Source organism: Camelus bactrianus, chromosome 4, assembly GCF_048773025.1.
Source record: "Camelus bactrianus isolate YW-2024 breed Bactrian camel chromosome 4, ASM4877302v1, whole genome shotgun sequence".
In the NCBI taxonomy this organism is placed as follows: Eukaryota; Metazoa; Chordata; class Mammalia; order Artiodactyla; family Camelidae; genus Camelus; species Camelus bactrianus.
The window spans coordinates 32,443,105-32,460,705 of NC_133542.1; the positions used below are offsets into that span (position 1 = coordinate 32,443,105).

Genomic DNA, 17,601 nt, shown 5'->3' on the forward strand with positions numbered 1-17,601 from the left:
TTTCACTATTTCTGAAAACTCCTTATAGAAAATATAAGAAAGATTTATCAATAAAACCCCATGGTTTAAAGCCTCTTGCTTTTTATACTACTTAATCTTTATAATGAGGTTTGCTTCCTCATATAAAACAAGCAGTAAAGTTACAATGAAAAACTAAAACCACAACTTAAGTAATTCATTGTAAAGAACGCCAGGTACAATACCAGCTAACGTCAAAAACTGGGGGTAACTCAAAACTGATTCATACGACTTTGTAATTTACAGAAATAAAACGTGCTTTTTCTATCAATTTTCAATTGAAATGAGATGTCATCTTCTTACTATTAAAACTGCATCCCATGATTACTGAGTAGAAACCAAATCAACTGACCAAAACGTAGCCTAACCAGTTTATCTACTCTGGACGGCTGTCTGACACCCTAAAACATCTCTACTTTGGTTTTCCAAGAATTGTTCATTGTTTACCATGGTCTGGGGATAGTGTCGGGTACCGATTTCTCAGAGATCACGTTCGAAGTCCCGCGCACAGGAGGCGCAGCTGCTGCACCGCCCTCGGTCTATGAAGGGTTATCGGGGAGAAGGAGGGGCTCCAACCGGTGCTCACAAAGGCAGTGCCCCGGGACGGAAGAAGGGACGGTATTCTTGATGGAAGCGTCTGTTTGTTTTAAAACTAAGTCGTAGCATGAAATATTTACCTTGAATATGCTAGGACCCTTTTCCCCCTCTAACAACTCAACCCAAAAGTGTTATTTCATTCTCTCACTCCAATCCTTCCAAATAAATGTTGGTATTTCACAAATCCTAAAGAATCCTTCTCCAATTGGATTTTTTTTTAAATTTTGTCATCTAAACTCCTATTCCAAATAGCTTAAATGACACCTCATAAAACATTCCACAAAACAGCAAGAACAGCCTCTCTGAACGCAGTAAAAGTTTACTGGCACCTTTGGAGCAAAAACCCATGAAACAGGAAGTAGAAAGGGTCTGCGCACCCCACGCACACCTTAATAAATCTTGCCCTGTAGACGGGGTCGCCTGCAGGCTTGGTGAAGAGGCTGGAGGTGAAGGAATGAAGCACTCACCTGTCTTTGTAGTTTATCACAGTATCGATGATGGCGTTCATCTGCTTTGTCAGTTTGGGGGGATTTGGTGATAGTTTCTCAGCTGGAGGGCGACCTCTCCTCTTCTTAGCCTTTTCCACATCTTCTTTTGCAGGGTCTTTATCCACATTTCTTCGTCTTTTTCGCTTCTTAAGCCGTACTTCCTCTTCCATTTCTTCCAAATTGCCGTCTTCGATGGCCTGTTCATAGGGAACAAAGGCGAAAAATTCAGGACAAGAGAATATACATATTATATATATATATATATATAAAAACCCAAACAATTTGGATAATTAGACTAAAATGAAACTAACAACAACAACAACAAAAAGCAAAAGTTAAGGGTAATCAGTGGAGTACAAAGAAAAATAGAAGACCACCATATCAGATCAATGCATCTTTAACCCAAGTCTATTTCATGAGCAAAACACCTTGAAGGCCCAAAACACCTATAGCAAAGCATATGACAAATATGAAAATATCTATACATTTAAGTGCCTGAAGATAACTAAAACCAAATGAAATTTTAGCTCAATATAAGGAAAAGACTTTTATTGTCTGACTACTGAAAGAAGAGTAAAAGGTAAACCAAAAAAAGGGGTGAGGGATGAAAAAAATTTCCCTAAGACTATATCCTTACAATCAAAAAAGCTTTGACCTTTTCTTCTGTGAGGTTTTACATCAATTTATTCATGATTCACAACATAAATCAAAATCCCAACCAGATTTCGTTCTAACGGAGCAATTAGTAAACAAGGAAATGGGAAGTACAGAGCCCCATTCCTGGGTAAACGCACTTCAATCACCCGATAAAGAACACACAGGCACTCACAAACAAAAAACACTTTTTTCCAATTACCTGCAAATGCTTGCTTTAAACCAGAGCCAGCAGCACTAATGCAGAGAGATAATAAAATAGCTATAAAAACAACCCGATATAAAAAGAAACCTGTTCACAAATGGCTAAACGATCCCTGTGACAGACCCAGAAGTTTAAACTTTTTCCCCCCTAATCTCAAAACTTAAGAAAAAGAAAGGGAAAAACAAAACTGCAAAGAAAAGAAAAGAAAGCAACACAATAGTTAAGAGAAAATGTGACCATGGAAAAGAAAAAAAAAATTTTTTTTAACCTGTAAATTACATTTCAAGATCGGTTTCTCACACAAAATAACTGATGTTGTTATTTGTCCCTGCTGCCTCTCAATATTGCCTCCAGTATGCAGATGCTAATCAATCCTTTCTCGAAGCTCAAAGAGCTCTAATCATACGGCAATTACCTTCATTTCTCCACAGCACCAAACATGGCTAATATTTATGATCATGTGAGTATAACAATCAATATAAAGAGTGATTACAGCTCAGACATAATTTCTTTCACTTGGGTACAATGCCTCCTGAAAAAGAAAGGTTTTGTGAAGAAAACCTGGTGCAGAACACAGAACAACCTGGCATGTTAAAAATGCCAGTGGGAATTAAAAGAAAAATATGTTTTCTATGCATCTTCCAATGTGCAAACCCACAGAAGCAACATGCACACACACAGAATCCTCAGGGACAGTCTGAGCCTAGGCCTTAATAATCAAAAGACAATTTCCATCACGATCCTACTGTGTTCAGATAACCACTATGAAGGAGGCGAGGTCTGATGAGTTATGAGGAAAAAGAAGAAGAAGAAAAAAAAAAGCTCCACATTATTTCATTAATATTCATTTGCCTAAAAAGCAGGACACCCACTATACAGCTAAACACACTGCAGCTAAAGCGAAGGTTAAGAAAAGGAAATTGTCCCGCAAATCTTGGAGGCAGAACATGCTAATAATAAATACAGCATGCAAGGCTGTCAACAGTTAATGGTATTGCTCTCCTCAAGCACCCAGTACACACAGAAATACGGAGAACACCGGCTTCTGATGTGTTACACACCTACACATGCCTGGGATGTAGTGCTACTGAATCTTCAAGACGGCAACGAAAAAGGATATTTACCTTACCACTATCAGCAGGCCGGCTATCGGAAACCACAGTTAGTGGGGATAAAATTAACAAGCCAGCAAAGCAGCGAGCTGCTAGTCTCTTCATCAGCTGATCAGGAAAAAAAAGAGAGCTGGGGAAAGGCTATGTTTTCATATACAAGTAATTTTATTTTACTGAAAATTTAATACTGAAAGGATTGTGGATACTCAAATCTGCTGTTTCATTCTACCTACTACAAGGCCCGAAGCCTTCCTCCTTCAGCCTGTTTTAATATTGACAACTACTTATCATATTTTTTCCCCCCTTATTATTCCAGGCAGCAGAATTAGAGATTTTAGCTCAGGTGGTTCCTGATTCTTACTCGCATTTTAACAATTAAGCCAATAAGAAAACAAATTAATATTCAAATTTCCTGTAAAATCGTAAAACAAGGTATGCTTCTTTTTTGTATTTTAAAGCTCATTTGAGTGCTTTAAAAAAAAAAAGTCTGCATGGTTCTGGAGCAGCCTAAGATGATTTTTGTTTTTTGAATAGAATTTTGTTTTCATTAAATGCATGTAAGCAAAAGCAATGTGCATGTTCCCAAGTTCAAATATTTTAATACGATAATGTTATTCTCTTTAAACAAAATCCCGAACAACTGTGACACTTCACTTTCAGTTTCATGCTGTAAAATTTTTCACTGTTTTTCTTTTCTGTGGGGTAAATGAAGAGGGGGGAAGTTGTGAAAAGGTATTTCTACTCTTCCCCCCTCCTTAATTTTGCAACAAAAGGAACAAAGCATAAGCTTGTGATATTTGGACTTTTAAATCTCTAAATCTGTGAGTGCCTAAGGAGTGAAAACAGATTCAACAGCAAAAAGAACTAGTGAAACAATTTTTATTCCACTGCTAATACGTGCAGATTCTTATTAAATTTAGGTTTTGGAATGACGAGGAAAACACCAAGTACTGACCATTATTCCCCTTAAATTAAGGTTTTATGCAGGAATGCAGAGAGCTACAAAACGTCTCCCCTCCTCCCCAAAGACCCCCAAACACATCCATATGCAGTGCTTTATGGTCAGGGATTTCTAAGGGTCTTTTTCTAATGGAAATCAATTCACTAAATATTTCCCAGTGCTTTTCCCACTTAGACGGGGGGAGTAAGATTACTCCTGCCTGCAAGGAAAATTATTCACGGAAAATTTATAACTGTTCGGCTCTTTAAAAAATTATTTATTAAACTGGCTTCACTGATACCACTCAGGGCTAGGGGCGAGTGATACACGCACAAAACTTGCTACACAATGCTCAAGTACTACCCCAAAAAGAATTCCCTTCCAAACCTTTTACCAGCACAATAATGAAATAAATCACAGAAGCAAACCCCCAGTTTCCGATTGGTGACGTGTTGCGCAAGAGTGCGAACCCTAATTCAACATACAGACGGCTCCCATGCTGAACTGCCTCTAGATTTAATGAAGTGAATAGGAAGGAAGTCGGGGGGAAAAAAAGTGTACAAATAAGAAATTAACACTTTCCTTCCCTACCCAAACGGTGAGACAACTACAGTGAAGTTTGGTGAGGCACTTCTTTCCTTAAAGGCACACTGCACCCGTTTGGCTCCCGATGTCACTAAAAAAACAAAACAAAACAAAACCCAAACCCAAACCCAAAACCCTTCTGGTGGCAAAAATTCCCAGCCAAGTTAAAACAGTTAAGCATATTTCAGCCTGCGTTTTTCCTGAATGAAGCTGGGAATTACTCCTTCCTCCACTGGATGGCAACCTTCTCCCCCCCCCCCACCTTCTTTCTCTTTCCTTTTTTTTTTTTTTTTTAAAGAATACATGATCATGGCACAGGATGTGCAAGAATGAGATGCAGAGTGGCTCTTTCCCCAGTTCGTAAAGAAAGCAGCATGTTGGTTCTGATAACAAAAGGCAGGAGAGGGTCCTGCAGGATTAGCTGTTTTCAAGGAAACACTTTGCAGCTTGCGAAGCACATGGCAGACCCAGGGATCAGCTGCACGTGGGTCCAGCCGTGCCCCTCTCTGTCATCCTGACACACGCTATGGCTTTCAGTGGAAGACGGGCAGTCCAGAAACTGGGCATTATCTTGCTCTTCTCAGCCCGTGGTGCAGTGAGGTGCTACTATATGCATAATTTCACAACAGCACGCAGCAGCGGCAGCGGCAGCAGCAGCAGCAGCAGCAGCAGCAGCAGCAGCAGCAAGGATCCATGACGATGAATAGGTAAACAGGAACCAGCAAACAAAAGCCACAGCCAACTCCAGGCACATTGTTTCGCTGCGGTTGTCTTTTCCACTCAGCATCTCCAAGTCCCCCAAGCAGGGTGGCACAGCCCTTACAGTGGAACAGACCATCTTAAGAAAAACTGAAAGGAGCAATTCAAAAGGAGTCTAGACAACGCAGGGGAAATTTCTTGGATATGAAATGGGAAATCCAGCATTTTAATATTTAAGGCTGATGTTTAAATATCACGTTTCTGTCCCCTGGCAAGGTCTCACACTCTCTTTCTCTGGGGTCCTCCTCCCTTAAGACTGTAATTGGATTCCAGAAGAGGACCTTAGGATGCACCTAGGGGTGGGGGTGAGGAGTTACAGAACTGAGGGCTAAGCAGGAAGCAGTGAGGGTTGCTGACAATTACATGTCAGTTCTAGTGTTTCCTGGGGACCACTTACAAGTCACTCAACTTGATTTCAATATTCAGGGAGACTAAACTTCGCTCAAGCCCTGATAAGTCCTGGATGCAAACAATGTAGGTCATGATCCCCAAAACAAGAGCAGTAGCAGCAGCAGCAGCAGCAAAAAAAAAAAAAAAAAAAAATTTTGTAAGAAAATTTAAGGCTTCATGTAAGAGAAACTGTCTCATAAAAGGAATATTTAACAACAAAAACTGAACATGGAGCTCTTGTTCAAAATGCCACTTCATTTTAGTCAGTTGGTTTAATAAAGACTGCAGCCCTCTTACATACAGAATTCAGACCCCGGGCTGAAACTGGACAATGCTAACTTTTTGGTTATTATGTGAAAGCTAATACAAGGGAAGCATCATGAAAACAGAGTCAGGAGGCCAGAAAGGGGAGCTCTCTTAGAGCACCACTCCATGCCAATTACAGGAGGAACTGTCAGTTACAGACCCCAACAGAGGACCTCAACAGGCAAGAATCACCAGTTACAGGGCCCAGCAGGAACAGATGCACGGATGACCCTTGAACAACATGGGTTTGAACTGCGTCGGTCCACTTACACACAGATTCTTTTCAATAGTAAACACTATAGCACTACACGATTTGCAGTTGGGTGCATCTCAAGTTGGGTGCAGGAGACCCGCAGGTGCAGAGGGCCAACTATAAGGTACACACAGGTTTTTCTGACTGCAGGGAGGATCAGCACTCCTAACCCCGATGCTGCTCAAGGGTCAACTGTACATAGCATCTCCTATAAGAAATCCACTACCCACAGCAACTCAGCCAGTGAGAAACCATTACCACCCTGAACTCTCCCTTCCCTATAATAAAACTGGACTTTTATTATAAACCACCCCTCCCAAATAGACTTAAACATATGATCCAGCATTAATCCCCCTCTTGGACATATATCTGGAGTGAACTCTAATTTGAAAAGGTACACGCACCCCAATGTTCATAGCAGCACTATATACAATAGCCAAGACATGGAAGCCACCTAAATATCCATCAACAGATGATTGGATAAAGAAGTTATGGTATATTTCTACAATGGAATACTACTCAGCCATAAAAAAGAATAAAATAATGCCATTTGCAGCAACATGGATGGACCTAGAGACTGTCATTCTAAGTGAAGCCACCAGAAAGAGAAAGTAAAATACCATATGATATCACTTATATGTGGAATCTAAAAAAAAAAAAAAGTTTAAAAAAAAAAGGCCACTATGAGCTCATCTACAAAACAGAAACAGACTCGCAGACATAGTAAACAATCTTATGGTTACTGGGGAAAGGTAGTGGGAAGGGATAAATTTGGGAGTTTGAGACTTACAAATGTTAGCCACTATATATAAAAATAGATTAAAGAAAAAAAAGTTTCTGCTGTATAGCACAGGGAACTATGTTCAATATCTTGTAACAATCTTTGATAAAAAATATGAAAACGAATACATCTGTGTATATGCATGACTGGAATATTGTGCTGGATACCAGAAATTGATACGTTGTAACTGATGGAACTTCAATTAAAAAAAAAAAAACCCACCCCTCCCAGCTTCCTCTTTTTCTCTATAAAATAATGTTCCTCTCCTTTGTTTGTTAGACTTGTCTTTAGTTTTTGTTACAGCATGCTTGTCCCAAATTGCAGTTCTCAACTATTCCCAAACAAACGCATTTTTTGCTGGTAAAATAACTTTTCTTTTTGACGTCAACGACTATCCCCCTCACCCAAAGCAACCTATTAGACAGGTATGCATAAAATTACATTCCCAGGGGTGAAATGAGCAGGACACAAAAAGACAAATATTATATGATTCCACTTACATGAGAAAGAACAGTGGTTACCAGGGGTGGAGTGGACAGGGATATGGGGAGCCACTGGTTAATGAGGACAGAATTTCGGTTTGAGACAATGAAAAAGTTCTGGTGTAGAGAAAGGTGACAGCTGTACAACAATGTGCTGAAATGTGCACTTAGAATGGTTAAGATAGTACATTTTATGTTATGTGTTTTATCACAATAAAAAAAAGTTCTCTACATATTCAGGAAATACCCCCAACAGCTGCAGGTTCATACGTGTTCCTGACCCCTCAACACACAATGCCAGTGAAATCCTGCTCGCTTCCCTTCCAAACGCAAACCTTACAGTATTTCAACAAGGAGCACGCTCAGTCCTGTCCTGGCCAATGACGAGAAGCCTTTTCAAAAATCCTCGATTATTCATTCAGCGTTATTAACGAACTATCCACAATGGAAGAAAATACCTGTAGACAGGACATACCTATCCACAAACTATATACTTCTGTTAACAAATGCCTCGAACACTCAAGAAAAGAAACAAGTTAGACTGAAGGCTAAGGATATTAGCATAGTTTTTTGTTGTTGTTTTTTTAAAATTTTTTCTCTGGGGTGCAATTAGCTGATGACATTAACAGACCCTCATTTCTTGTTTTACTCATTTGTCGGGCAACTCGGATGCCAGCTGCATTCCCAGCTCTCCCTGAGCTGGGGGCTGAAATGTCCAATGCTGGCCATGAAGGGAAAGCAAATGGCGCTTCAGTGTAACTGAATTTCTGCTGCCGAGAGCTTTTCAGTTTCTTGTTTGACAGCTTTAGATCACTGCTGCAAAAATGAACCAAGCTCTGTCTTTTCCCCTCCCTCGTGGCATAAGGAAGCTACACAGGGACACCTGGAGGAGGAGGGAAAGTGGGGAGCCACAGCTTACACTACTGAGACAAGATAAATCAGCACACTATTTTAGGTAAAAGCAATTTGAGGTTGGGAAGAGGAAAAAGTACAGGAACTATAAAAATTATTTCAGCCACAGATCAACTATGTATGTTTTGGGCAGTTTTAATCGTAATACTCTATTCAGAGAATGACCTTTCGGTTTAGTGGAAGGTGGCCCCCAAAAGCTCTGGACTCTCCCACATTACAAACAATGTATTAACACCTTTGTTCTTGTAAGTTAGGCACGCACTTTGCTCCAGCTCCCTTGGATGGAATCAAAGAACCTGCGAGAACTTGGGAGCCTTCGAGAGGCTTACAGAAACAATGGAGAATTAAAAGAATTACATTTCTGCCTTCTTATCAAGACCATTTATCCAGTTTCCATCAATTCATAACAGCCAGAACTCCACCTGCTCATCTCTAGAGCAGGGCTTCTCCCAGGGGGCCTGGGCCACCTGTGTACTTTAAGGTTCTCAGGATACTAAAAAAATGAAGACATGCCAAAAGGAGGTAACGGCCTGCGGTATCATTTCAATGCTTCCAAAGCGTCACTTAATGCTTTTGAGATCGGCAGGTAAAACACAATAATTGGGAGTATAACTTCATTTGGAGATGATGACAAATTCAAATTGTAGGTGCTCAAGCCAAATAAATGGTGCTCTTCTGGGCTTCCCTGCGACAGGCTGTCCAGGAGGATCAGAGCCCTCACCCAGGCTTATACCCAGGCTTATGCATCACCACCCCAAGGCCAATTCTCTGGTCTGTAAACCCACTGTAGTTCAAGGGAGGAGCACACACAAGTAAAGAAATCAAGAGCACAGTAGTTTGAGGCCACGTCAAAGAGGAAGGAGAGAGCCTCAGTTTCAATACATCTTAGATACACAGCATCATGAATACCACTGCTGTTCTGTCTACTTCTACTACGCCCACCATCCCCTCCACCAGCGGGAGCATCAACTAACACACACGGTTCACCGCGGTGCCAGGCGCTCAGGGCTTGCCACACACCTGCTCATTTAATCCTCACAACAACTCTATGGGTTGCTGTTATCCTCCCCATTTTGCAGATGAGAAACTGAGGCACAGAGAGTGGGAGCATACAGGATTAAGAGAGACAAACTGTATACAATAGGTAAGTGACAAGGAGACACTGCATAGCACAGGGTATTAGAACCATTATCTTGTAATAATTTTTAATGGAGTACCATCTGTAAAAACACTGAATCACTATGCTATATACCTGAAATTAACGTAAGATTGTAAATCAACTCTACTTCAATTAAAAAAAAAAAAAAAAAAGAAGTCGCAGACCCGGGATGTGAACTCTGGAAGTTTGGCTGCATAAACTACACCCTGAACTGGGATGTTATTCCACTTTACAGCACAAATGATGACCCTGAGCCATCAGGAGAAGGTTAAATTATGCTTAGGCTTAGGTGTATAACACATGTTAAAAAAACAACATGGTACATCTCAGGAAGACTCCCAGCAAAGACACACATCTGCACACACGCGCGTGTGTGCGTGCACGCGCACACACACACACACACGCACAGTCCTTGCTTTGCACAGAAATGAAGGACCGTAAAAGTGACCATGCAAGTGAAACTGAACAGTCACTTTGACAATCCAAGGGAAAATCATGACATTTACAAATTTATGTCAAAACATTAAAACTCTTATTGTGGGTTATGCATGGACAGAGAAATGGAAAACAGTAAAATGAGTATTTAGCAAACTAATTTAAAACCTTAGAAATACGGCATTAACATTTTTTTCTGGTAAAAAAATGTATCAAGAATATTGGGACAGCACTTGCCTTCTCCTTCTTCCCATCAAATAGCCGAGGACACAGAGCAAGTGCCTTTTCTATGCCTTGGCAAAATTCCAACATTTTATCCTCTGCCCTTTCAGTGTTGTGAAATCTCTCAGAGTTCCTACAATGTGAAGTTCTTTTTCTTTGCTGGTATTGCTTCCTCTAAGACATCTTCATCCTTGTCTTCACAACCGTTTTCTTCATTATGTCGGTAAGTTCGCCTTCACTAACTGCCTCTGGCTGTAAATCTAGAGTCCACTCCCTTTTGGCCACTCTGTGATGCTACATCGTTCTTCACTGAATCTCTTGATACGGTTGTCTTCCAAAAAAAGATCTGTCTCATCAGCAGAAAATATTTGCAATCATCATAACCTCCTGTTAACTTAACTCATCTTTGGAACCTGGGTGCAGATTTCACAGCCCTGCCCTGATCTGCCCTGGCAGCACCGCCAAGCCCACTCAACAATCATCAACTCACGCCAACTTCTGAAATGATGAAACCAGCCTTTCCTGGCAGTAAAAGGTTCTTCTCCAGTTTCCTCATAGTTATCATTTTCTTCCCAATGCACCAACTAACTTCAACACTTTGGTCTCAACTCTAGGCAAATCGATTGGGATTTCTTTTTTTATTATAGTCTTCAATTCAAATAAACACTCAAATTCAGCCATAAGCGGCCTCACATTCCTAGTGCAGTTGAAACTAAAACAGGTTGAGGTGACTGCAGCTTGTTTTTTATATTTGTCAAGCCTTTTCCATGTGGTTTATTTTGTGGTCTCATGCAGGATGTTGCCCCTTTCAAATCTTCTAAACACATCCAATTTCACTTCCTGTGTTGTTATTTTTTGTTTCTTTGCTACACTTTCATCTTTGGTGGCTAATTTCCTCTCCTGATTATTTTTGTAGTATGTTGTGTGGGTTTATCACTGGGAGACAAGGAGGCATCACAACCATGCGCTTTGCTGTCTGTAAATGGGACAAAAGATGCCCAGTGACCAATTACCAACACACTTTGAAGGAAGCAATGTGATTGGCCACTGATCATACTATGCATGTGTTATTTACATAGTGATTTGTGGGCTGAAGAGCTAGCAGCAAAGTCTGTACTTTGTGCGATGATTCACAGCTAGTATAGCATGGTGTTACAGGCCGAATGGTGGCCCCTGCAAAAGTCTCGCATTGAGGTCCTAACCTCTGGCATCCACTACCTCAGAATGTGACTGTATTTGGAGACAGGGCCTTTAAAGAGGTTAGTTAAGGTAAAATGGGGTCATTAGGGTGGACCCTAATCTAACAGGACTGATGTTCTTATGAGATGAGGACACAGACACATAACCCTACCAATACCTTGGCCTCAGACTTCCAGCCTCCAGAACTGTGAGAAAATACATTTCTGTTATTTAAGCCACCCAGTCTGTGGTGTCCTGTTATGGCAGCCCTAGAAATCTAACACTGAAGTCTGTTACTGGGGGACTAATGTTGTTTCACTGTGTCGTGGTAATGGTAATTTGTACGTATCACAAAGGCGCACAGCAAAGACTGCCTGTGTGTATAGAAAACATCCTTTTGAGTAAGTGGTGGCAGCCTTTATCCTTCATGCCACCCTCGAGTGCAGGGAAACCACCACGCCCACAGCACGTCCTGCCTGGCAGCTCTGTTATAGATCAGGCAACATCTCCCTGCCGTGGTCTCGCTGGTGGGTCTAGGAGTGGGTCCCAGTTCTCAGGATGGCCTGTCTCTGGGTTTGTGCAGGGCCTGGCCTGAGGGTCTCATCAGCAGAAGTGGGAGCGACAGTCTGAGTTCGTCCACTTCTCTTAGGAATTTGAACTGCAAGTGGGAAAGACTATGTCCCTGTTGGTGTGGGAGCTGAAGCTGAGTGAAGGTCATAAGGTAGCATGTAAGCCAGAGATGTTATGAGCACAAACCATGAACAGATGGAGGAAACGAGACACACAGAGAATGCTGTGTCAAGGAGGAAGAGCAGCTGGTCCCAGGGAGGCTGTAATTCCACATACACAACACACAAGTATCTGGTTAGGCTTATCAGTCCACACACATGAACACACATACATATATGTACACACATGCATATATACACACATACACATTACTAGAGTGTCAGGAGAGGAATGCCTGGCTCCAGTTACAGTGGAGAAGCCAACCGGGAAATGTACAGAAATTTCTGGTTTAGATTCACCCACGTTCTATCTATATGGTGCTTCTAAGCAGACATCAGCTTATTCGTCAAATAGGACTGTCCTGCTTTATTGGATGCCAAGTCAATAAAGCTAAAAATTCTCAATGAAATTTTGAGCCCTGATTAGCTAGGTGCTGTACCCTATGTTGCAAACACAATTTGCAATGCAATGAACTTCAAGATGAATCTCTAATTTTAAAGCCCCCCAAACGAGAACAGAGGTACCTGTGACCAGCTTTTACTAGTAAACACACTTAGCACTCTTCTGGCCTTGCATGGTTTCCATGGCTTCTTGGTACCCTAAGCCGAAGACTGGCAGTTTTGCTTGGAATCCCTAGTTGAAATCAACCCAGGCAAGGTCAACAGAGACAGGCCAGCAATCTGCATGAGGCAGACAAACATGCGGACTGGCTCTAACAGGCAGTGGCATTCCTATGTAGAAAACGCCCCCTAAAACGCATTCCAGAAACAAGAGCCTCTAGGGGAAATTTTAGACGGCACACACCTGACTAAATCTGAAGGAAGCCACAGGTTCCCTCAGTCAGCCTCCGCTTGAGACTCTGCCCCCAGGGTGACCTTCTGCTCTTTCCGCCTGGCTCTGTCCCAGCAGTCCCTCGTGCTGCCCAGCATCTCGATGCCGGTTATGCTTGTGATTGGAACTACATAATTCAATTAGGTATGACATCCAATTAAGTATAATTGTGGAAAGAAAGAGTTCTTATTTCTGCAAATAGTGAGTACAATGTAAAAGCCCATAAACGTTGAGTTGCTTAATAAGAAAATAAAACACTGTTGAATTTGGCAGGGGCTAGACTCCTATAATTTGGGAGGAGTCTGCCCTCAGTGTGTTGTGTTAGAATCAGGATTCTCCCGGGAGGAGGGTCCAGCTCAGTGGTAGAGTGTGTACTTAGCATGTGCAAGGTGCTGGGTTCGATCCCCAACACCGCCATTAAATAAATAAAACTAATTACTCCCCTCCTCCAACCAAAAAAAAAAAACAAAAAAAAAAAAAACAAAAAGGATTCTCCTTCAGGTGATGGATGAGTTAGTTAGCTAGTTGCGGGGAGCCCTTTCACAATGTATACATGTATCACAGCAACACAATGTACACTTCAAATCTTACACCGTTGTCAACTATACCTCAATAAAGCTAAAAAAAAAAAAAAAAAAAAAAAAAAAGATTCTCACTTTAAAAAAATACCAAAACTGGAAATCCTAAGTGATACATAGTGGATGTCACTTACGCAAGACAGACAACAGAAGGGGGAGGGTAGCTCCGTGGCAGAGAGCATGCTTAGCATGCCCGAGGTCCTGTGTTCAACCCCCAGTGCCTCCTCTAAAAACAAGTAAACCGAATCCCTCTCCCGTGGCCGGGGGGGGGGGGGGGTGTTTAAAAAAAAAGGACAGAGGACGGTGTTCTAGTGAGCCGGCTCGGAGAAAGCCCAGCCTTACATCAGAGCTGTGGCAAACAGAGAGCCCTTTTGTTTTTCATTGAAGTTTTCACCTGCATACAAGCGATGTGTCATTTCCTCACTTGAACGAATATTTTCATCGGCGGACCTGCTGCTCGTTATGATTATTTCGGTTAAGGTGTCTTCTGCAGAAGAGGGTCACAAGGGAAGTCGCTGGCTCGTTCCGTTCCGTCACCCAGTCCTTTTCTCCCCCTGCAGTTAGGCTTCCCGGCTGCAGCCCGCGTCCTCTCAGCCACGCCGCACTGGTCAGATTCTCTTCCCCTCTGTGCATCAGCTCATGTCTCCTCTGGAGTCTAGGGAGCTCCATGACCTGCTCTTCCTCCTTCTAACTTGCCTTACTTCCTGGTAGACTGCGAACCCGCCGAGGACACCAGGGTCCCAAGCCCGGGGCTCCGCGGAGCACGCCTCACGTGCTCCTGCCTTCGTGAGCGCTCACGCTCCCCTCGCCCGGGGTGTCTCTCCCACACCCTTGTGCCCGTGCTTGTCTCACGTTTCAGTCACCCCTCCACTCAGAATCGTCCCCAGTCGTCACAGGTCATTTCTTTCTTTTATTTTTTCTGACAGAGACCATGCCTCATTTTTCTCAGTTTCCCTACAATATTGAGCACAGTATTCGGGTGGGGGCAAGCTAGGGAGTATGAATACAACTGAATACAAATTCAGCTTCTAGACAGAGCTCCCTCGGAAAACTCCCCTTAGGTATACGCCTGTTCACTGAATGCTAGCACTGCGTTCAAGTGTATTTACTCGCGATCTTCCCTACATCGCCCTCTAGTGTTCATCCCGCTTCTCACCGTCCCTTCCCACGGATACACGTGACTCTGCGTCCTGACCACACAGTACAGTTTCCTTAGCAACCAGGACACATATTTTTTAAGTTGCCCAAAGCTGGGGGTATAGCTTAGTGGTAGAGTGCATGCTTAGCATGCACACGGTCCTGAGTTCAATCCCCAGTACTGCCACCTAAAAAAAAAAAAAAAACCAGTTATCTCCCGACCCCCGCCAAATAAAAGCTGCTCAAAGCTTCCTATATCCCATATCCATTAATCTCTTCTAAAACCTACTTTCTCTACTTCTTCCGTGGCTCCTTATTTAAAATCTCTCCTTCCTATTAACACTATGGTCTTGGGATTTCCTGCCTTTCGCCCTACATTTTCCTTCCCTTAAGTAAAGATCCCCCAAGTTTTTCTTAGGCCCTCTTCTTTTTCATTCTCACCGATTTGAAAACATACTATCAATTTCAGTCAATTGCCCCTTCTGAGTACACAGCAGGCATCACTAATCAGCCTGACATCCAGATCAGCAACAGGTGAGATGACTCTTACTGAGCCCAGGAGGACTTGCTGCCGGGGAACTGCAAAACCACTTTCCTCAAGGGCACGTGAGACATACCCCAGGGAAGGCTATGAGCCCCACCACTCCTAGACGGGGTTCCTTCTGCCACGCGGCCTGGACACAGCCTCAACACCCTCCGTGTGCTCGCTAAGCGGCCCCTAACTATTGATGGCCGTTACCTGTGAGGGGTCCCATCCCCTATTCTGCATGTAGAATGTTCCACAGAGATCTAAATTGCCCCAGCTTCAAGTGTGACCTCTATGCACCCAGTTTCAGATAGTCTCGCTGTTGCCTGGCCTTCTCTTTGGAGTTACCAATCAGGATTTCATAGCCTTCCAAATGTCCCAAATTAAATTTGCTGTTTTTCTCCCAACAGAACGAATATTTCTCTTCTGGACCCTTCTATTTCATCTAAAGGCAGCATCACCCCGCACCCCGACTCCGCCCCCAATCATCCAGGCTAGAAACCTTTAAAATCATCCATTTCCCTTCTTACATTTCATGTCCTGTCAGCCACCGCGGTTTACCTCTAAAATGGTTCGTCACCAATCTGTCCCCTTGCCCCTCAGGTCTCCTCTTCACAGGGTCAGATACAGCGGCCTCCCTTAGGGGTCTCCCTTGCCCTCTCTCTGGAGGCCCCTAAATTCATCCTTTATAATGCAAATGGTTGTCTTCTCTCCACTTAAAACGAAGGACACATCATTCATTCTCAGATTTCAAAAATGTTCAGGCTCTCCATTCTTCCCAGAGAAGAGAATAAAGCCCAGATTCTTTGGTGACGCGCAGCCTCCAGGGCGTGGCTCCACCCTGGTCTTTCTTCCCCACTGTGGTCCCTATAAAAACGCTAGGCTCCCAGCACACAGGGTCACAGTCGCAGGAGTCACGTTTCCATGCCTCCCGGTGGTCTCCTCGGACCGGCGTCCCGCTCCTCCTGCTCCCTCTTTCCTGGCCAAATCATGCTCATCTTCTAAGAGATGGCTACAGTGCCATTCCATTCCTAATGCTGTACCCGAGCCCTCTGTCCCCTGTACCTTCACCGTTTATTAAAGGTACCCTTATTCACTGGTTTACTTCATTCTGCTTGGTATGAGTTTTGGCTTTGTCTTAGAGTATGTCTGAATCTCCTATCTGTCTACAATCTCTTTTGGAATTAAAAAAAAAATCATTTTAATGAAAACAGCCTCCCAAGGCATTTAGATTGACGCCTTGCTCACCAGTGGGACCCCGAAATCTTGCTCAAATCAAATGAGGTCTTTATTGTTTACTCCTTCGTTCTCTCAAAATGACAGGGTTTACCGAGGAAGTACATTCTAAGGTCTGGCTTAAAAGATTATCGTTCGAGGGAGGGCTACAGGATTATGCAGTGAATTAAACTAAACCAGGTGACTGGGGAGAAATGAAGATTTCTGGGTTTTGTTTGCCCTGCTCCAGCCCACCTCTTTCAACTGCCTCTATTTTATCTGGTAATTATACAACCTTCTGTCTTGCTCCAGCTTTGGGAGTTCTTTTTTAAAGTTAAAAAAAGGAGAAAGATTTAAATAAGATATTCAACCCCACTGGCAGAGAGGACCCTCTAACCTAGACGAGCCATGAAAATCAACACCCCGTACTAAGCTCAGAGGCAGAGCCAGGCGAACCCCTCAAGTGAGCAGGTAGGGAGGAGCAAGGGAGGGGCCCCGGCCTCCCTAGAAGCAAGGCAGTAAGAAGGGTGGCGAGACTGACCTGCTTCCCCCAAAGCCCCCGGAGCCGGCTGCTCCGCAGAATTCAGCCCACAAAGGAGGCCTCTCTCTAAGCGTGGCAGGCCTCACAGTCTTCCTGAGGTGCGTCGGGGCCATCCTGAAGTTCTCGAGCGGCAAGCCCTGCCAGGGTCATCCGCAGATTCCCCTGCTGCGGCTTTCACCTGCGCTCCCGCACCTTTTCAAGAAGCGGCCAAATTCACAAGCCGGGGGAGGTCAGCTCAGTGGGCAGAGGGGCTGTGAACTGGGAGGTGATTCATTTGTCTTTTACCAAAGCCCATAGTGCCCCAGACTTGCACTAAAGTGCATTTTCAAAATCTAAGGACAATACATTGAACATTCACTTATTTTAAAAATATACCTGCCATGTATTAAATGCGAAATCCAAAAACCACCCTCCAGGCCTGTGAGGCTTAGTTCCTCATCTGGAAAATGGGAGAAGTAACATCTATTCCAAGGTTTTGAGGGGATGAAAATCTGATGTGTGTGTACAATACCCAGCCTAGCGCTGTCTGCTACAGAGAAAGGAGAGGTTAGTATGGGACTTGCGAGA

The 17,601-nt window shown here is 43.2% G+C and overlaps 1 protein-coding gene across 6 annotated transcripts in view; it reads right to left on the reverse strand.

The window, feature by feature from the left end:
• The window catches only part of SMARCA2 (SWI/SNF related BAF chromatin remodeling complex subunit ATPase 2), a 164,626-nt gene that overhangs the window by 34,731 nt on the left and 112,294 nt on the right, over positions 1 to 17,601 (reverse strand). For all 6 annotated transcript variants that reach the window (XM_074361638.1, XM_074361640.1, XM_074361639.1 and 3 more), the window contains exon 28: positions 1,083 to 1,300. In XM_074361638.1, coding sequence (XP_074217739.1) covers positions 1,083 to 1,300 — 218 coding nt within the window. The remainder of the gene's footprint in view (positions 1 to 1,082; positions 1,301 to 17,601) is intronic.